General features: G+C 34.6%; 1 protein-coding gene across 2 annotated transcripts in view; it reads right to left on the reverse strand.

The window, feature by feature from the left end:
• Positions 1-2,677: 2,677 nt before the first annotated feature.
• LOC113866171 (DExH-box ATP-dependent RNA helicase DExH14) overlaps positions 2,678-22,108 on the reverse strand; it is a 44,784-nt gene continuing 25,353 nt past the window's right edge. Inside the window, exons 41-49 of one of the 2 annotated variants that reach the window (XM_027501057.1) lie at positions 19,359-19,426; positions 19,093-19,258; positions 18,922-18,984; positions 9,488-9,583; positions 9,220-9,387; positions 8,156-8,326; positions 6,820-6,969; positions 6,597-6,728; positions 2,678-5,422 (exon numbers count right to left, since the gene is read on the reverse strand). In XM_027501057.1, coding sequence (XP_027356858.1) covers positions 5,345-5,422; positions 6,597-6,728; positions 6,820-6,969; positions 8,156-8,326; positions 9,220-9,387; positions 9,488-9,583; positions 18,922-18,984; positions 19,093-19,258; positions 19,359-19,426 — 1,092 coding nt within the window. In that variant the 3' untranslated portion in view covers positions 2,678-5,344. The remainder of the gene's footprint in view (positions 5,423-6,596; positions 6,729-6,819; positions 6,970-8,155; positions 8,327-9,219; positions 9,388-9,487; positions 9,584-18,921; positions 18,985-19,092; positions 19,259-19,358; positions 19,427-22,108) is intronic. The other variant, XM_027501064.1, reaches the window with a different exon arrangement.

A 22,108-nucleotide genomic window follows, 5' to 3' on the forward strand; every position in this document is an offset into this window, starting at 1 on the left:
ATTTTGTCGTAGCAACTTGTTTTGCATGTTTGAAATCCCTAGAGCCATTATGAGTGACCAGAGAAGTCACTTTTGCAATAGAACAACGGAAGTCTTGCTAAAAAAATGACGTTTTACACAAAGTTTCCACTGTTCATCACCCATAGATGAATGGGCAAGTCGAGCTCTCTAACAGAGATATAAAGAAGATACTTGAGAAAGTAGTGCAGCCCCACAGAAAAGATTGGAGCTGATGATGCATTGTGGACACATAGGACTGCATTCAAGACACCTTAGGCATGATTCCATATAGGGTTGTCTATGGAAAAGTTTGTCATTTGCCAGTTGAAATAGAACACAAGGCATATTAGGCAGTGAAAACTTGTATCTATACTACGATTTAGCTAGAGAACAAAGGAAGTTGCAACTGCAAGAATTAGAGGAGCTGCATTTAGAGGCTTATGAGAACTCAAGGATTTATAAAGAAAAGATCAGGAGGTACCATGACAAGATGATATCAAGGAAAGAATTTTGCACTGGTCAAAAGGTCCTCTTGTTCAACTCTTGCCTCAAACTCATCGCCGAAAAGCTTAGATCAAGGTGGATAGGTCCATTTACAGTCACAAAGGTATTCTCTCATGGTGCAGTGGAAATAAAAAATGACTCCACTAGCAAGAACTTTATGGTAAATAGACACAGCTTGAAGCACTTCCTGAAAAATTTAGCCCCCTTGGAGGAGGTTGAGGAGATTGACTTGCACACCCTGCCACAAACCTCAACCACAACCATTATCATGAGTAATTCATTTCATACGTCAAGCTAGTGACATTAAAGAAGCGCTGTGTGAGAGGCAACTCACAGATTTCATAAGAATTTACAGTTTTCTTTCTGCATTCAATAATAGTATTGCATTTGAGCTGTGATAATTGATGAACTTGCTGCATTATTTTGCTGCACAAACACTTCACTCTACATTAGGCTTGTTATTTGACATGAATTTCTGCATAACTTCAATCTTTGCAAAGGGAAATTGCAGTACTTGGACCAAATCATTTAATCTTTTATGTTATTTTTCAGTTTAATTCTAAATCTGATTTTCTTGTGATTACTAATCATTCATACAAATACTATCAATATCCAATGGTCATGAAATATTAATAATCTTTTCTCTAAACTAATATCCATAATAGTCATGAAAGATATTAATTCAAGAAAGCATAAAGCACCTACGAACTTATTAATTTAACAACGATTGGAAGAGAAAGACGGGGTTGAACTACCTAATCCTTTGTCTAATTTTATTCTATAGATCCATTAACTAATTGAGATACAGTCACCTGATGATATAATTAATTGGAGTTATGTTATAACATACAATTATGCGTAATAGGATAAACACTAATCACGCATAAAAATCAACTTTAGATTCAAACATTAAAATCTTATAAGTTCATGAACAAGAATTTACATAGCCCTAGCTATGAACTTAGTTACTCATGCTAAAGAAAAGAATTAAAGCAGTCATAAACAAAGTCAGTCAAAAGGAAATAGCAAATTAGAACGTCCCTAAAGGTTTGGGATAAGATGAGTTTCCATTCTTCAAATACAATCATTTGAAACTCTAAGTCCTACTAAGAATGTACCAAAGATCTCGTGCAAGAGAGACGAGATGAAAGGTTTATCAAAGATTGAAAGTTAGATGTAGAACAAGAAGATCCATTGCTGCTCCCAAGGTCTCTTTTAATAGGACTTGAAAACCCTAAGATCTATTCATAATTAGACTTGCTGCAAATGAGCATGGCCATGAAAGTCATCAACACGGCCGTGCATATGGTTGAAGCACTCTCGTACTTGCTTTTTAGGTATGGGTATATTGACCGCTGTGAAGCTCTGATTTCCAACCAATTTTGGTCCAAAAAGCACAAAAATCCAACTGTGGGTTTGTTATACTAAACTGCACAATATGTATATATATATATATATATATATATATATGAATTAGTATAAAATTTAAATAAAATATAAGCCAAACATAAATATATGAAACTATTTAAAATTTAAATAATTTTTTTAATAGATTTTTTGAAGATTGTGGAACAAGTTTTGAAAGAAATATGAACCAAAATTATAGTGACCATGAAATGAAATTTTTGAACCTTGGACCCTTTAGAAACTCGTGGACAGTGTGAAATACATGAAGGAGACTAAGATATTAGAATAAAATTGGAAGATTAAAACTTTAAATAAGAAAATACCATGATATGTTTAATTTTAAAATTTCCAAACACTTGATCACTTGAGTGGTAGGGCCAAAGGAATTTTTTTGACCAAATTAGAACTTGAATAATGATTGGGAAATTGGAGGAAAATGTGACTTGCAACTAAAACTTACCAATTTTTGGAAAAAAGGACCCTTTTATAAATAAACAAAAGTTTCAGGACCAAACTACAATTTTTGAAAAATACAGAGAATTCTTTGAAAAGCTTACATATGTATTTGATTTAAACAAAGCACTGAATTATGAGTAATTTTCCACTATTTTTACTCAAATTGGATTTGAAATGAACTAATTATGATTTTTTGAATATATTGTTGTATGAAAAGTAACTTTTTGGGAACAACATAGATAAACTATTTTTTATTTTGAATTCAATAAGTGTCATTATTTTATTTGTATTTTTTTTTTTATGGAAATAGACACTTAAAGGAAAATATTCTCATTGGTTTCATAATTTTTGGACTTAAAATAAAATAGTTAGGATTTTTCCACTAAATATATATTGGGAAGTGACGCTCTTTGACCCGTAGAAAGAAATTATGCTTGTCTTTGAAATATGTGAGTTTCTTATTTTTGGTTGACTTTTTTGTTGTTGTGAAACTATAAATCTAAAGGAAAAGAATGCCATTGATCTCATGATACAGGTAGAAACTAGAATTTAATCTTCCAAACTACAAATTTCTATTAAAAAAATACTAGAAAACTAACTAAAAATCCAACAAAATATAGAGTTATCACCTTACAAGATCAATATTTGGATAGGATGATTGGGTTCAAATGTGAGTCCCAGGGTTTATACCAGATCCAACAAACCTCTCAAATTGGTTCAACAATGGACACTCCACTAATGATTCATGCTTAACTAGGCTGCTGCTAATGTTGTGTGAATCATATAGATTAGGTAAACATGTCGGTAGTGCTATTCCTAGTCATGTTATTAATTGAGCTTTATCTCTCTTTGTTTTAATTCATTAAGATGTTTGGAATTTTAGCTGTGTAGTTTATAGTTTAGGATCAAAATACTTTGACATTTTTATTGATGATTTTTCTGTACTTGATTTTATTTAATAAAAGATTATTTTAATCTGCCTTTTATCTTTCATTCTTTTTATAATGAAATAAAAACTCAATTTAGCATTTTGATTTGTATTTTATCAAATGATAATTCCAAAAAATATTTATCTACTTCCTTTTATAGTTTTATGCCCTTGCATGAGATTCTTCATCAAATGTCTTGTCCTCCTACTCTGGAAGAAAATAGGATTGTTGAACTTAAAAATAGACATCTTTTTGAAACTTCTTATAAGCTTTATGTTCATGTTCTCCATCATTTTGGAGTGACGTTGTCCTTATTACTTTTTACCTCATTAATAGGATGCTTTCATATGCTTTGAGTGAAAAAATTTTCAACTTGTATCCACATCAACCTCAAAATCTCTTGCCTCGAGTCTTTAATTCTACCTTTTTGTTTACAATGTAAGTCTTTGATTAGGCAAACTATCTGCCTGACAAGTGGTACATGCTTGATTTCTACATATGAAAAAACAAATTGTCAGAAAAAGTTAATTTCACCATGTTGCGGACGATTCTAGCTTAAACAACATTACCTTTTGTAGATGATGCCATACAGAAAAAGTGTTTTATGTTCTATTGAGTTGGTTGGACATTACCTACTTTTTTAAGTTTCACAACTTTTGCATCAGACTACCTTTAAATTTCTCTACCTAATTCCTTATTATGCTTTAATTTTGAATTTAGGGTTCTATTCCATCACAATGTTGGAAGCACTCAAAATTAAGTGGAGTTTGTGGACAATTCGAGTATTGCTTGTTGCAAACTGCAACATAAAGATTTGTTTTATTTGCATATTTCTTCAAATAAAGAAAAAAATTGACACAAGTGTAACGTCTAATAATGAGTTTAGAACAGTTCACGAAGAACTTACAAAAATAGTTTATATGTTTTTATTATAACTAACTTTAATAAACTCATTTCAACTTCATAGAACAAACTATTTTCAGCTTATTCCACTAAGATATATGATCAAATTCACGCCATAAACTTTCATATGGAAAAAGCTTAATAAATAAACACTCAATTATTCAGCTTACTCAAACACACCTTAATATGTTATTTATTTTCTACCTTGCAACCTTTGCAGCGAAGCAATCATTCCACAATTTCATTGTTTTGTTTCTCTCTCTCTATTTAAAGTTATTTTTGTCTCCAGAGCAGTTTATTGTTTGCATGTAGGCCACCCGGAATTGGATCAGGTTTTGGCAATTGGTAATCCAGCATACTTTTGTGGAATTTAGATGTCACTGTGTTCTGATGTTCATATCTTCCATTTCTTTACATAACTTTTGTAGCATATTTTTTCCACGTCAGCAGTTGATGTTACTATTTCTTTCCGATTCCTTAACTATATGTGCATGAACGTCATAGGAAGTGGTTTATGGACTTTCTGCAGGGAGAAGACTATCCCATTAAATAATGCGATTTACACATGAGAGATGCTGGATTTCTTATGCTTAATGAGATTAATTCCTTCACAAAGTTACAGATGTTAAGACATATTTCGGCCTACTTTAAATATTTAGGAATATTTGATTTGATCAAATCCCAGGCAAGGACCAGTCAGTGTAGTCCCTTTATTTATACAAACGGTGACATGACTAAAAACAAAAGATATCCGGAAACCGGTGCATTATGATTGATTATCTACGGTACAATTTTAAATGCAATAGCAAATCCTATGGATAGTGACGTTTACACTGACTAATTGAAGCCAAATACTAGTCCAGTTACAAAAGCATAGATTTTTCGTACAACGTAGGCAACTCTCAACCCCACATCAACAAAGAAAAAATCTCCTTAAACGGTACATCTTATAGAAATGCTATGTCTACGACATATTTGTTCTAGTGTTTTACAAATTAGGGAAACATAAGAACAGGAGCGATTAGATGAGTGATGTAATAGAGAGAAAAATTTACTGTGAGAATAAATATAACCCAACATCTTATACAGTATGTACAATGCTAGCCACCAATGATGGCTCCACTAAGTAGAAGCCCTGCTATTGGCTAACATAGAAGTTCTTCAATGGAGTGTTCTTGTTCAAATCCAACGTAGCAGTCGGAGACCAAAATCAATTTCATGCCCTGAAAGTCAACATCAGCAAAATATTCACACAAAAGGGTGTTTAGTAACAACAGAATTAAACCTAACAATCTGAGTCAATTATAAATTAAATAGTTGTATAATCTATTAAAACAAATGTTTTCTTTTAAGATTATCCATGGTTCATACATGCTCAAAGCTAATTAGTGTCTACATAGGCATTAATGCCATATGCATTAATCTGGGATGCATAACCTATTGTACGTCTCTAAAGTCTAAATTTCCCACCAAAAGAAAATCTCAATTAAAAGAAAGATGAGAGAAATAAGGAAATCCATCAATGCAGAGTCATTTATATCAGAAGGAACTTATCAAATAGGTAATAGAAGGTCAGGAAGAAAGGATAGCAGGCAGGCAGGCAGCAGCAAAGCTAAGCTTGCTATGCTTTCAAGACCATCTTTGTAAATCAGGCTTCTTCTGTTAGTACCAAAAGCTTTTCATGGTTCTGAAGTTTTTAATGTGTGCTAGGTAAAAGGTTGAAAATAGATTGTTAAAATATAGGGAAAGGTACAGATATGTTAATTTTTGGCTGCTGGAGCTAGGTAGAGATGGAAAAGTGACGGTTGAAAACTGTTTTGTTTGAGCTTCTGACAGTATCTTCTACTCATTTCCCAGCCCATTTTGGATGTAGAAGCCCCCAAATATGGAATGTAAATGGTGGACCCTCTATTTCCACCCTGTTCAAAACTGTTAGGACTGCAGTAAAAAATATGGGCTCAAATGGGGCCAAGCGCGCACACTACGGAGAGTTTTCACTAGAAGAAACATTCATGTATAGACAAGGAGAGTGACGTGGAAGAAGAAAGTTGTTAGTCGTGACTCCATTATAGTCGAACTGGCGTGTAAGAGGGGTATCTTTTCAGTATCAAGAAGTTGGTCATGGATGGAGAGCACTAGCTCTCTGTAGAAGCCTAGATCTATGGCAGTAATACTTATTATACTGATTTTCCTTTTCATATCAATACCAGTATCATTTTCTCTGTTTCCCTTGTTTGAATTGCTTAATTTCCCTGTTGGTTTTACTGGTTTGCATCAAAAGCACTATCTGGGACAAATTGTTTCTCGTGCAGACACAGTCCATATTATTTACACCATGAGTGATGTACAAGAGCTGAAGAGGAACCACCACAGTTTGGATGAACAAATAATTTTTACCTGAAGATTAGCTGGAGTTTGAGGCAACTTCATGGAAGTAACCAACTGATCAGAAAATGAAACTCTTTTCAAAGCATATAGCTCAGACGTAGCAGTATTACCAAGAACCAACCACCATTGTTCCTCTTTTATCTGCAGTCAAGAAAATTGTAAATTGTATTTACACCACACAAACTACAAATCATAACAGAAAACACACACACACTCATATTTTAAGACCGACCTTAGGAAATCGAGGTACAAATGCTCTAGAAGAATGTCGTCTAGAATTGGTCTTCTCTAATCTGATATATAATGTGTGGGACCTCTCACCATCAGTGTCCCTCCTCTGAAGCTTTAATTTCATTTTAACGTGAGGGAAATGCTGTAGATCCTGGTCCAAAAAAAGACATAATACATATCTAAACTGAAAGAGGTGATATGCCTACCAGAGAAGTAATGATGTCAAAATATAACATCTTTATGCAAGAATTACTTATAACAGCATATAAATTGACTTTGAAATGTGGACAACCAGACATTCAAAAGGTTCAAAGATAAATAACTGATATTTATAAGACAACCTAAGATGTTATAAATCCTAAGCAGGGTTAAGGCCAAAAGGAAGTTATAAATCCTTTCCTTTCCACAATCTTCTTATAGGTCGCTGCATCTGTGTTGTTTGTCCATTTGTGATCTTCATAGAGATCCAGTTGTTGCCAATACTTCACCAAGGTGTTATATAATACTGAATAACATTCTTATCACCCTGTTTCAAATCTCTTAAGATACCTTTTATTTGGAACAGAGCAGCAGTGTTGTCCACCTTAGAGTATAATTCTTTCACAGCTTTCCAGATTTCGTTGGCTGTCTTGGCCAGCATATAAGTTTCCCCAATTTCTGATATCATGGAATTTACAAGCCAAGACACCACCATATGGTTCTTGGCTTTCCATGTTTTGCATTTTGTGTCTGTATCTGCAGGTTGGGCAGCTTCTCCAGTAAGGTACTCTTCCTTCCCACAACCACAAACAAACATAAGAACACTTTGGGACCACCTCAAATAGTTGGACACGTTGAATTTGTGTCCTGTGATCATAGGAGGATCCCATGGCTGGATAACTATTTGGCAGACTATTAGACGACGTTTCTTGGGATGATGACATTTGAGTTGTTTGGGTGCTGTGTCAATAGTCTTTTGATATGCACTCATGGTGCAAAACTTGAACATGACTTCCGACCAGGCCCCGAGGGAAAGGGCTTTAATACCATGTTGAAAAAATGAAATTTATTTTCTCACAACTTTAAGGTTGCAGAAAGCTTACAATTTAAAGGGTGTTGGCCAAAAAGCTTTGAACAATCAAATCCCATAAAAGAAGGAATTTAAAGGTAATAAAACTAAATCACCTATGTTAGGAAATGAAGTATTTATTTTCCTTTAAATGACAGATAGATCCAATCAACTACACAAGGAAATAAGATATTCAGGAAAAACATAAACATGTGACTAACAATGCAATTAAGCTCAATAAAAATCTAGGACAAGCAAAAACCAAGCAAATTTTACCAGGACTCTTTACCTGATACAATCTTGAAGCCGGGAAATTTGCAGTTACAGTCTGCAGTGCTGCCTTGGGAATGTCAAATAATTCCTGTACACTAGAAATTCCTCTTCTGCCAAGAGAACTTATAAGATCAGCATTCATGCATGGCAACATCCATAAGGATGAGTCCTTGTCCAACCACAAACCCTAAAAATCAGGTGACAAAATTTCAGGAGTGAATTGTGAGGATATTCTGGATAAAGAAAAGAAAGAGTATGATACACCCCCTTTGAAGGAGCGATGTATACACAATTTTATTGAAAGCATAGTTTGTCCTTCCACCATAAATTCTGACATGACTATGTTTTGAAATATATGTAGCAGTACTCTAAAAATAAGAATGATATTTTGGAGATAAAATGATGAGTTAATATACAAGTTACAATCTAAATCACAGAAAAGGTTATGCTGCATCTAGTTCTAATATTTTTCTCCTTAAACAGAAATAACAGTATCTAACTGAAACATGAGTTCCCATTGCCTCTTGACATTTAAAATCAACTACTTTGTCTCTTCCTTCAACTAAGAAAAGTGGCAGGAATAATCAGTTACTTACTTTAAAATCATATGACTGTGGATCATGTGACCCAAAGTACAATATAAATCATGGAGAAGAGCATGAAAGTATTCATTAGTCTCATCCATCAACTAAGCAAAGCAACAAAGAAATTATATTATAAGTAGCTAAGAGGCAATAAAATTGTAAGATATGGAGATCATGGACCTTGAGTTTCTAGGCACAATACAGTGATTTGTGCATTCAAATCTTCAGAGTTTAGACAATCTGACTGAAATGCAAATGTAAATCAAGTAGCATTCATGGTTCAATGTCTATAATTTCAAGAATGAAACTTTTACATTTAATGCATCTTAGACCTCATTCACTTATTTTTTAGAATTAGAAAATCATGTGGAAGAAAGCTTTATTTTTTTCAGTGTAAAATAATCAGAACCAACTTGCAATAAGCTAGTTGTATGCAAAAATATCCAGCTTCCAAGAGAGAAGACAGGTCAGCTGCAGAACAAAACAGAATGGATACCTGCATGACCATTTGCAGAAGATGCATGCAAGTAATTGAGCTTGAAAGCCAACCACTGTTAGCACATATATCAATCATGGCCTGAATAATGCGTATACTCTGATCTAGTACTGATTTCAAGTCGGTGACATAGTCACTAATTGGTAACTCCAATTGAGAAAAATGAGCCTGTGTCCAAAAAACTACTGTGATAAAAAATATATAAAAATAAAGAAATTAAAATGAGAAATTTTACCAACCTAAATTCATGGTTATTGACATGACTGACCTGAAATAGAAGATTTGCTTTGATATGGGGGTCATCTAGACGGTTCTTATCCACTGGATATTTAATTTTCTCAGACAGTGCTTCATTGTATTTTTCCTATGAAAAAAAAAATTATATATAGTCTACTACTTTAATGGATGAATTTGATTTTGGAGCAAGTAAAGAACAATTTTGACATATATGTAGCAATAATCAAATTATTTTATAGACTGGGCATATTTCATGTTTATAAAATTACGACTTAGCTTTGCAGCGGATGGAAGTATTTACCAGAGCAACATGCATTGGGCATTCTGGTGCATGGTAATGGGAATTGAAACGCAAAACATCACTAAAGAATACCATATGTTGGAAATATGTAATTATTGTAATGCTGTAATTCTGTAAATAGGGAAGTTAGCATCTTTATAATTATGGTAATTAGGTAATTGTATACTCTCTATTATTCCTATTATAAATACATAATCCGCTGGGTAGTTTAGGCACACAAATTCATCCTATGTCTCTCATTCTTCTTCTTTCTCAACAACATACATCACTGGTAAGATTCTCTCATATGCTTCAGTCTTTTTTCTTAGTAGATAAATATTTAGGGTAAAGGGATTGTACTCTAGTCCAAGGCAGTAAAAGCCTCAGTGCACAAAAAGCATTTATGGAGAACTTAGATTTACATTTATCTCAAAGAGACAAGTGGAGGCTCAAACCTGCAATCTGTTAGATGTAAGCCTGTTTTGCCCTACTCGATCAACCCCTTGGATATGGTACTTTAGTTTGCTATGCAGATTTACTAAAATAGTTTATATCAGACTTTTTTCTGAAATTCAAATTTTTTAAGCTCAGATTAGTAGATTCATTAAGCTCAGATTATCTTCTCTTCACCAGGACATTCCTTGCTCAACAGTTTCAGAGTTCCCTCTCTGCAACAGCCATGACAACCACTTACCCCTTGGGTTTCTTCTATCCTCATTGACTTTGTTCATTTCAATTCTGCCAATTTGCCACCTTAAACCACAGTGATCTATCAGTAATATGCTATGTACACATTAGATAAACAGACAAGTAGGACAGGCACAAATCTGGTGACTATGGTGTAGGGTTGATTTAGAGATACAAATCTAAGTACTTGAAACTAAATGGTGAATAATCTGTTTGTCTATTCCATGATGATCAGTACAATATTTATGTACAAGAATTGCAAAATAAATCCCTTAAGTTGAGGGATTAGGATGACAAAATTAGTTGAATATCAATTTATCAGAAAACAAATCAACCTAATTATGTACATTATCTCAACATCTACCTTCACACTGGAGCCTATATATCATATGTATTATATGTTATTCTAGGACTCAAAGATTTAGTGAAAATGGAGAAAGTCTTGATGACCTTAGAGAGGATCTTTGCTCTAAGAGAAAGATAATCAACTTCCTCTCATGAAAAATTGAATTGGAAGAGAGGTAACAAAGCTGACTGGTATTTTTGCATATATTGGCATGTCATGTTAAGAATAGAGTGAGTGATAAAAGGACAATTTAAGTCTAGTGAAACAATTAGCAGACACTTTTCAAATGTGCTATTGGAGTTTTTCTGATGTCAGAAAGAATTGTTAAAACAACCTAAGCCCATTTTGGAGAACATCAATCAAAGATGCATACTTCAAGGAATATAAACGTAGTAATCATCTCTATTTTGTTATTAAATTGCGACATAAACTTCACAAAGCTGAATTGTTTAGGAGCTCTTAATGGCTCGTAGATTAAGGTCAATATGCCCCAAGCTGTAAAAAAGTAGATACAGAACAAGGAAAGGTGAGATAGCTAACAATGTGTTAGGTGTCTGTATTCCCTGAGTGGGAGGGTTCAGCTGCCGACTCTAGGTCCTCAAAGACGCTATTTCTCATTCAAAGGGATTAAGGGTTCTTCAAGGTATATAAATACATTTATATAAAAACAATTTATGTTAAATATGTATAATAACATTAATTTTGTTGATGATAGGGTGTTATTATTTAAGTGATGCTACATGAATGTAGAGGGATTTCTTACTACATATAGATGTTACAATTGCTGGAGAATGGCTGGAAAGCCAAGGTAGTCACATTTAAACCTGGGTATTCTAAATAACTAGAGAAAATATTTGCTCAAGAACATTTCAAATTGCACTCTACAAGCTAGTCTCATATTGAATGAAGTGTGAAACTTCTAAAGAGTAAAGAGACAACATCGTGCAATTAGAGAAATGTTAGGTCCTAATGCAAGTGGTTTTGGGTGGGACAGCACAAGGAAGACGATTGTAGTGGATAAGGAAATTTTTAAACAATTGTGCAAGGTAATATATTACATTTCATTTTGCACTTTCACAATAAATAGCATATTATTGCTTATTTTTTATACTAAATGTACAAGTTATATAACTTATATGGTAAACCATTTCCCCACTTTGATAGGTTGGATATTGCATTTGGAAAAGAAAGAGCAATGGGTGCTCATGCATAAAGTCCGGCTGATGCTGCTTTAACAATGATAATGGAATTTTATCAAACACATGGTGGGTCAGAAAATTTGGATGTAAATGAAAACTTCCTCAAGTCACAAGTACCAGAAACACAACCCACTCCTCAAGCACCAAGGTAAAGTGACAATGATGATGTTTTGATAGTTTAGTAATGTCATTTAACAAGTTGGGTGAGTTTTATGGAGGAACTGTTGCAAGTATTCAACAACACACATCTTGCGTTTTGCATGAGAAAGACACAGCTGAAAGGAGGAATCAAGTTAGCTCAATATGAGAAAACAATAAAACGATTGTCTGAAGTGAAGGAGAGATTGTCAAGGCTGCTATATTGATTACCAATAACAACCTTTGTGATTGCTTCTGCAGTATGCATATTCCCAAATCAATGAAAGAATTTGTCAACATTGTTTTAAATAACAATGTTGCATAATGGATTAGTTGAAAAAAGGGAATAGAATATTATTTTAATAATATTTGAATTGCCTCGTTATTAAGAGTCTGTACAGAATACATTTATATAGACTAATAGTCTCCTAATTAAGGTAATAAAAACTGTACAAATCAAATCCGTCCTAATTACAGAACAAATCTCCTAATTATATTTTACAACACTCTCCCTCAAGCTGGTGAATATATATCTATCATTTCCAGCTTGCAAGTAAGATCTTTAAATTGCTCAGTGGGAAGTCCCTTAGTGAACATGTTGGCCAGCTGCAGTCTTGAAGGAATGTACTCGGTGGTTATAAGGCCGTTGTCCAATTTTTCCTTAATGAAATGTCGGTCTATCTCTATGTGCTTTGTCCGATCATGTTGAACAGGATTGTGCGCAATGCTGATGGCTGATTTATTATCACAAACCAGTCTCATGGGAGCTTCATATTTTATTGATGTCAGCAAGTATTATCTTCATCCATAACAGTTCACAGACCCTTTGTGCCATAGCTCTAAATTTTGCCTCTGCACTTGATCTTGCAACCACATTTTGCTTCTTGCTTCCCCATGTCACCAAATTTTCACCCAAGAACATGCAATATCCCGTGGTGGACCTCCTATCAACAACTGATCCTGCATAGTCAGCATCATTATATATTTCCATGGATAAGTTTCCCTACTTTTTAAATAGCAATCCTTTCCCTGGAGAGGCCTTCAAGTACTGAATAATTCTATTTACTGCCTGCAAGTGTTTTTCTCTTGGATCATGCATGAACTGACTAACTACACTAACCGTATAGGCTATGTCTGGCCTGGTGTGGGATAAATAGATGAGCTTTTCCACAAGTCTCTGGTAATGTGTCTTATCCACCTTTGGGCTTTCCTCATCATTTCCAATTCTATGGTTTTGCTCTATGGGTGCTCCAGTCATCTTATTACAGCTCTTTAAGAAGATCAAGAATGTAATTCCTTTGAGAAATAAAGATAACTTGCCTAGAGCATGCAACTTCTATCCCAAGGAAGTACTTTAGCTTACTGAGATCCTTCATCTCAAATTGAGCAGCCAACTTTTCCCTCAAATTTTGTTTTTCCATCTCATTGTCAACTACAATAATCATATCATCTACGTAGACTAAAAGTAGAGTGATTTTGCCGTCTTGTGAGTGTTTGATGAAGAGAGTATGGTCACCTTGAGTGTTTGATGAAGAGAGTATGGTCACCTTGACTTTGTTTATCCTAGAGATACCATGGCTTGAGTGAACCTCCCAAACCAGGCCCGAGGTGACTGTTTAAGGCCATACAAGGCTTTCTTTAATTTGCAAACCTTACTCCCTCCACCAACAACACTATATCAAGGTGGGATCTCCATGTATACTTTTTCATCTAGGCTCCCATGCAGAAAGGCATTTTTAACATCGAACTGATGCATCTCCCAACCAAAGTGTGTTGCCAAGGCGAGGATAATTCTGACTCTGTTCATTTTTGCCACTGGAGCAAAAGTCTCGTCATAATCAATCCCATAAGTTTGGGTGAATCCTTTTGCAACCAGCCTTACTTTATACCTGTCCAATGAGCCATCAAAGTGATATTTAAAAGTGCATATCCACCTACAACCCACTGCTTTCTTATCCTTTGGTCTCTCTACAATCTCCCAAGTCTCATTCCTTTCCAATGCACCCATTTCATCATTCATGGTTTGAACACAATTCTTATCCTTTAAAGCTTCTTGTACTGATGTAGGGATTATGATAGAATCAATAGCTGAAATAAAACTTTGGTGCTGCATAGAGAGATTTTTAGTAGACAAAAATTAGGATATAGGATATTTGGCACAAAATCTTTTTCCTTTTCTTAAGGCAAGTGGTAAATTATCTGGGTTAAGATTACAGGAGATATTTAAGGTGTCCTCAAGACTATGAGTTCTTACCTCCAGTTCGGACAATTGAAGTTGCTGTTCGACCAGGTCGGGTTTTTCTCTTCGCTGATATTGGATCCCAAAACGTCTAACTTTGTTATTTTGCATTGGTCCAGGATCTTTGTCATCCTCCATAAGAGTGGAATTTTGCAACAAAGGAATAGATGACAACTCAAGGAACTCAGCTTCTTCTAAATTACTCTCCCCCTGACGCTGAGTACTAGTGAAGAAAGGTTCTATTTCATGAAAGGTGACATCCTTGGAGACAGAGACACGACGACTTTGAGGTTGATAACATTTGTATCTTTTTTGTTTGAGGCATAACCTATGAATACACATTTGATAGCCCAAGGATCTAACTTTTCCCGATGAGTGCTATGAACATGGACAAAAATTGAGCAACCAAAGAAACGATTTTGGAGGCTGGTCATAATGGGAATAGATGGATAGAATGAGGTCATGACTTGAACAGGGCTAACACCATCAAGAACAAGAGAGGGCAATCTATTAATTAAATATGTGGCAGTGAAAACAGCTTCCCCCCAGTACGACTTAGGGACAGTAATTTGGAAGAGTAATGCTCTAGTAACCTCAAGAAGATGACAATTTTTCCTTTTTGCAACCCCGTTTTATTGGGGTGTGTCCACACAGGTTAACTCATGAATAACTCCTTTTTCTTTAAGGAAATTGGAGATATTTTGTTGTACATTCTCTCTCCCATAATCAGAACGCAATCTCTTAATAGGACTCACAAACTGTGTTTGAATCATTTGGTAAAAATTAACAAACAGTTAGAAAACTTCAGACTTATCTTTCATGAGAAAAATCCAAGTAACCCGTGTACAGTCATCTATAAAAGAAACAAACCACTTGGCACCAGAAATATTCAAAGTAGATGCAAGCCCCCACACATCCAAATGAACAAGATCAAAAGGTTTTGAACTTTTATTATTATTGGGAAGAAAAATTATTCAATGATGTTTAGCAAATTGACAAACATCACAATGAAAGGACTCAACTGACACTTTTGTAAACAAGAAAGGAAATAATGACTTAAGGACACTAAAAGGAGGATGCTCAAGACGATTGTGCTGAAGCCATATCTGGGAGGAAGACCAAGATATGAGTGCCTTTTGTTTGGTGCACTCTTTACTGTCTTCATGCTCCGAGTAATATAACCCACCCTGCTCTTTAGCAATTCCAATCGTCCTCCCCGTTGCAAGATCCTGAAAAACACAATGGAAGTGGAAAAAAGTGACTGCACAGTTTAAGTATTGGGTGATCTTATGAATAGACAAGAGGTTGTTAGATAGTTGTGGAACATTAAGCACATTTTTTAAAAGAACGGAAGGTTGAGGTTGAATGTTGCCACAACCAGTAATAGGGGTATGAGAACCATTAGCAACAGTGATAGGTTGGTTACCTGATGAAATGGTATAGGATGAAAAATACGGAGAATGAGGTGTCATAAGATCAGTAGCACCAGACTCTAAAATCCATATTCTCAGTATCAGAACCCTTAAAGGATAAGAAGCTAGAACTCTTACTAGTCATGGTTAAGGAACAAGAACTAGATGTCTTACTAAGAGAGTCCATAAGAGCCCTTAGGCGTTCCAACTCGGCTTATTTTCTGCTGGTGGGATAGATTGAGCACTTTCATAGTCAGATGTAGCCTGATTAACACGTCGTTGTGCAAGCCCTTTGAACCCTCCAGTTCGCTTAAGGACCTTTTCCTTCCCATGGAGCCTAAAACGTGTATCCTTAGTATGGCCCATCTTCCTACAATAACTACACCACCTATCATCACGGCTCGCTTTTATTGGTGGCCTTCCAAAAGAAGAGCCTTTTATAGGACCCTTGCCACTAGCTAAGGCTGAACCATCAATAGAATTGCCCCCTTCCAACATAATTGACCTCCGAGTTTCTTCACCTTGTACAATGTAGAACACCTCCGAGAGAGAAGGGAGTTCATTATTGCCCAAAATCTGAACCCAAATCGGATCAAACTCCGAGTTTAGTCCATGGAGGAACTTAAAGATTCACACCTTTTCTAGGAATTCTGTTAGTGTTTTTGAATCAGCTGTACACTCCATTTTCAAATTTTGATACTAGTCCAACTCAATCCAAAAACCATTCAGTGTTCCGTAGTAATCTGTTACTGAAAGACTCCCCTGTTTGGTATTAAAGATCTTGCTCTCTATTTCATAACACGCTGCAGTATCCTTCTTCATATAATATGTCTTTCTAAGGTTCTCCCAAATTTCCTTCGCATTGGAGAACAACATGCAATTTCGGCTGATCTCCGATGTCAGAATGCCACAACCAGGTCATGATCAGAGAGTCTTCATCATCCCAAGCTTCATATTTTGGGTCAATTTTGGCTGGAGGATCTCCTTCAATGTGACTCAACTTCTTCCGTCCCTTGAGGGTTGTGCGAACCAACTGAGCTCACAGTAAATAATTTCGCCCATCAAGGCGATAAGAGCCTTGCAGAACCTGTAGATTATTGGTACTCAGGACAGAGGCTGTCTTGTCTTCAGACATATTGGGAGAATGATAAAATGTAGAAACAGAAGTCTGGTGAATAGTAACCACGTTTGAACAGTAACCGCGTAAGATAGAATCTCCTAACAGTACTTAAAAGGCCATATTAAGATGAAACGACCCCTGAAACAAAATCAGGGATGGTCGGCGACCAAGTCTGTGGTGGCTTGGTCAATAATGGCGGTCAGGAAGGCAATGCGTGACGTACACGTGCCGGAGACAGAACCGGTGATTGACAGCAAAATTTTGGGGATAGGTCGACCTTGAAGAAACGCTCCTCCTAGTGTGTTTTCCGGTTGGGTTCCCAGTGGTAGGTAGCGGATAGCGGCAGACAGTGCTAAAAGTGAGCAGATTCACAGCAATGAAGGCTGCCTAGAAGATGCGGAAGTAGAGCCCCCTGGATCGGGAGCTCTAATACCAAGTTGAAAAAAGGGAACAAAATATTATTTTAATAATATTTGAATTGCTTCGTTATTAAGAGCCTGTACAAAATACATTTATATAGACTAATAGTCTCCTAATTAAGGAAATAAAAACTGTACAAATCAAATCTGTCCTAATTACAGAACAAATCTCCTAATTATATTTTACAACAGGATTTAAAATGTTTAGTACATTGCAGTTCGGAAGAGACTTTACGAAAGTTTTATATCTTTTACGAAAGTTAAAAGAAAAGTATTTCTACAAAAGAAAGGATTTACATGATTTTTATTAATTTGAAAAAGTCATATGAATGTGTACCAAGAGAAGTGTTGTAAAATACTTTAGAAAGGAGGTTTTGTGTACCATATTTGAGCAATAGAAAATATGTATGAGGGGGTAAGTATATATGAGAGAACTCCTAGAGACATAACTATAGACTTTCTAATAGGGATAAATTTATATTAAAGTTTGGCCTTGTTTTCTTACGTGTTTAACTAAGTCCTGAATGTGTTTATGAGTAACTTACAAAAGATTATTCCTAAGTGCACGTTTTTTGTGAATGACAGTATTAGTTAAGATATCAAAAGAAAGAGATTATGGCAAAACTTGAGTTATAGAGGGAGACTTTACAATAAGGATATTTGTTTAATAAGACAAAGTATATATAGTGCAGCTTTAGCAAAACAACAGGATGGGAATCATGCGTTAGAGGTTAAAATTGGAGTTATTATACAAGTCTCCAAGTTGAAGTACTTTGACATTGATTTTACATATTGATAGGAAAACTTAATGAATATGTTACCTATAAAATACAAGTTGGGTTATTAAAGTAAAAAAAGACGTAAGGAGTAATTTGTAACCGTAAATTATATATTAAACTAAAAAAAGTTTTACCATATTATAATATGACTAGTTATCCTATATGGTCGTAAAATGTTGTGCTCTAAAAGGAAAACACAAGAAGAAACGTAAGAATTGCTTAAATGAGAATGTTCAAGTGCATGAATGGTCATACAACAAAGGACAAGATAATAAATTATCATATTTGCAAGAATATTAGAGTTGTATTTGTAGCAAAAAAGATGACTGAAAATTGTTTAAGATAATTTGGTCATGTGCAGAGAATACCATTGGAGGCACCAATGAGGAGAGTAGATAGCGTGACTTTGAGTTTGGTAGAAAGGAATAAAAAGAAAAACCTTAAAGGAAGTTAATAAAGATATTTATTAATAAATAATATTTCTAAACCTTCAATAATATTTCCAAGAAATGTTATTCTAGGAATGTAATTTGTTACCTTGAAACAAACACCTCCCAAGGGAATGGAATTTTACATATCCATGGTTTAATATCCCTCTTCTCCAGTTAGATAACCATTGTCCATTGAGCTTTTTATATGGCTATCAGCTACAGAGTTTACACTTAAAGGTCTATCGAGAACTTCAGATGAACTAAATCCCGATGATTCAATCTAAATATTGCTTGATCTAAAAGTTAATTGCATTCCAAATATTTTAAAATTTTAGATGACAAGAAAAATACAGCCCATGCATGCTTTTGTAATTGTTATCTTGAAAAGCACTTTTTAAGGGATAAAAGCAGTTACCTCATTATGACGCACAGGAAGTTCATCAAATTCAGAAGCAGCAGATAAAATATGCAAAAAGACCTACACACAAAAAATCTAAGCATGGTGACTTTAAACAATTAAAAGAAATAATAATGTAAACAATGAAGATGTCAAAAATACAGGAAAAGGAAATATTATAGGTCTTACTTCAAGTGATGTATCCGGTCCTATGTTTGAACCAAACATCGATACAGTCATGTAACTGAGGTAATACTGAGAAGCAATTGAACCCAACATCATGGGTTCCACCTTGTCTTCATTCATCTGTATGCATCCACTGTCTTCCAAATCTTCAAATGTGCTCTGTACTAGACTGTCAAAAGAATACTGTCAGCCAAAATACCATTGTTGAAAACAGTGACATCATCCTCTCAACATGGGATTCAGAAGTAATTGGTATTTTGAGTCATTACCTAGACAAATATGAACTTAGAAATTCAGGTTCTGCATTCTCCAGTCCATAATATGCAGGATTGACCATCTGTCAAAAAGTGGCTATTAAGCATGTTTGTAGGACACTCACACAACAATGGGTTAATCTACAAATAAAAATAGAATTCCTGCACACTACTAAAATTCCTTGAGATATGTTTTGTTGGAAATTTAAAACAAAAAAAAAAAAAAAAACAGAAATCTTGGTAAAAATATTTATAGTAGAGGAAAAATTAACCCTTCAAGCAGTTAATTAAAGCCATAAATGGTCACTCATTAGTGAGTTTCCAAACATAGCTATTATAAGCAATTCAGTGCTCATTGGTTCCTTCTTAATTAGGGAACATTTTACTAAGAACCCATTTGGTAAACAGGATAAGATGATAGGATAGGATAAGTTATCCCATCATGTCTTATTTCCAATATTTGTGGATTAACAGGATATGATAAGTTTATCTTGCTGAGTTATCTTATCCTATCATTATAGTTGAAATTTTTATCCTAAGTGACAGACATCCTTACATTCTTACTCATACTTTCTACATTTTTTAATATTTTATAAAAAAAATAAATATTTAAAAATATATAATTTTCTGATTTTAATTAAAAAAATATATGAATATTTCTAAGAAATTATATATTTTTTAAAATTATAATATTTAAGAAAAGTATATTTTCAAAAAATATTTTAATGCTTTTTTATAATTTTGTTTTAATTATAATTTATTTCCTAAAATTAAACTTAACTGTAAAAAAATAGAAAAAAATTATTATAATTTAATATCAAATTTTAATATTATATATATATATATATATATATATATATTCAAAAGTAAAAAGTTTAAATAAAAAAAAACTTAATTATGTTTTTGGTCTTTATAAATATAGCACATTTTGCGATGAGTTTTTATAAAAAATTTTGTTAAGATTTAGTTTCTACCATCAGCTCCTTTACTTTAAGTGCTGAGCTGGCTTTCCGTTAGCCAGCTCAGTGGCACCACATGTCATGCCATGTTTTTATAATTTTTTATTATTTAAAATTAATATTTGTAAATAAGTTTCTGAACATATTTTAAATATATTTGCAGAAAGGTCCTTTCTCTTTTCCCACACCTCTTTCCAGCACCTCTCCCCCATCTCCACTCCTCCCCTTTCTCCTACCCCCACTCCCTTCCCTTTCCCCACACTTCTTTTATTGAAAGTTGCCTCAAAAATCCAGACCAAAAGAGCATCATCCTCTCTAGAACTCTCTTTCAGAATAATTTTCTTTAGCTTCATATGAGACATTTCCTGTATCTTCCATTTCTGGTATGGCTCTACGGCAGATTGCCAATAAGCGAAAAAAATTCTTATTAACATTTCAACCAGGCTGATTAACCCAGTCACAATTCATTATCCTTTTATCCCTAAAGTTAAAACCTTTGATGGGTGCATTTCTATTTGGAGTTTCCTTGGTCCATCAATCAAATGAGAACCATTTCTTCTATTCATGGCCCTCTCGACCTCTGTTACACCACGGCCATATGCTATCCCAGCAATGGAACATTTGATGAACTCCATTCAGTTACAGGTCAGGGTTCCAGTTTTATCAGAAAGTATTATGTGAACTTGGCCAAGTTCCTCATTCAAGTTTATGAGCGCAGGCCGGTTTGTCTGCTTCTTCATAGTACACATTGATATCTTGAATGATGAAGATGATCTGAAGGACTTTACCAATTTCTATTGATACATATAACGAAATAGGAATGAAGAAGCCATATATCATCAAGGCTGTCAAACAATGATATATAGCAGCAGCTGGTGCTCTTTTAGGATCAAAGAAAATTGCAGAATCATCTAGTCTTAGATACCATCTTTTCATCGACCCACTCTCCAAGTCATCTTTGGTTATAATGCCAAAGAAAATAGATCCAACAAATGCCATTAGAAACAAAATACAAAACAAGAAGTAGATAATCTTGTACTCTGTGTTACGAAGTTTGGAGTCTCTTAGAAGAAGTTGCTGAGGAGAAAGAGGACACTTGTTCTTCAAACTCCATACTCCCAACAAATGAATATAAATTTGCATTTGGGTCTTCACATTTGATTGTAGCTTTAAAATCACGGAATTGAAAGTCCTCGTGTAAGGAAGAAGTTACCTCCAAACCTTGTTTTAACTTCAAATTTGTCTCTCCATCCAAATTCATTGTTTCAACATAGCAGACTGCATTGTCGTAACTAGATGAAAGAAGTAGGAGGTCTGCAGGGAAGAATTCATCCTTCATTATGTTCACTATATGCCCCACCTTTAGATTCTTCCACTCGGTATATTCAAAATTCCCATGCCTTTATGCACTTTAATTCTTCTATTGTTCACTTCAATATCCTGCAGCAAAATGTCGCACCTCCTCACCCACCCATTCTCATTCTCCCATCTGCACCACCCCCCCTTCCTCACACCCACACCCCCTCCCTCACCCCTTCACATTCTTCCATCCGCACCATCCCTCACTTAATGCCCAAAGAACTCTTAATAAATATTATTATGGTCACACCAAGGAAGGGGTGGCCAATAGAGAAGGGTGGGTTGGGTAACAGGAAAGGGGTAGGAGAAGAATATGGAAAAATATGTTCAGGAATTTATTTGTAAATATTAATTTTGAAATAATAAAAAATTATAAAATTAAATATATGACATGCCACATGATGCCACGTGAGAGTGATGAACTGACTTTCAACTCAGCACTTCACG

This window comes from Abrus precatorius, unplaced genomic scaffold, assembly GCF_003935025.1.
Source record: "Abrus precatorius isolate BTA unplaced genomic scaffold, Abrus_2018 Scaffold10, whole genome shotgun sequence".
Classification (NCBI taxonomy): Eukaryota; Viridiplantae; Streptophyta; class Magnoliopsida; order Fabales; family Fabaceae; genus Abrus; species Abrus precatorius.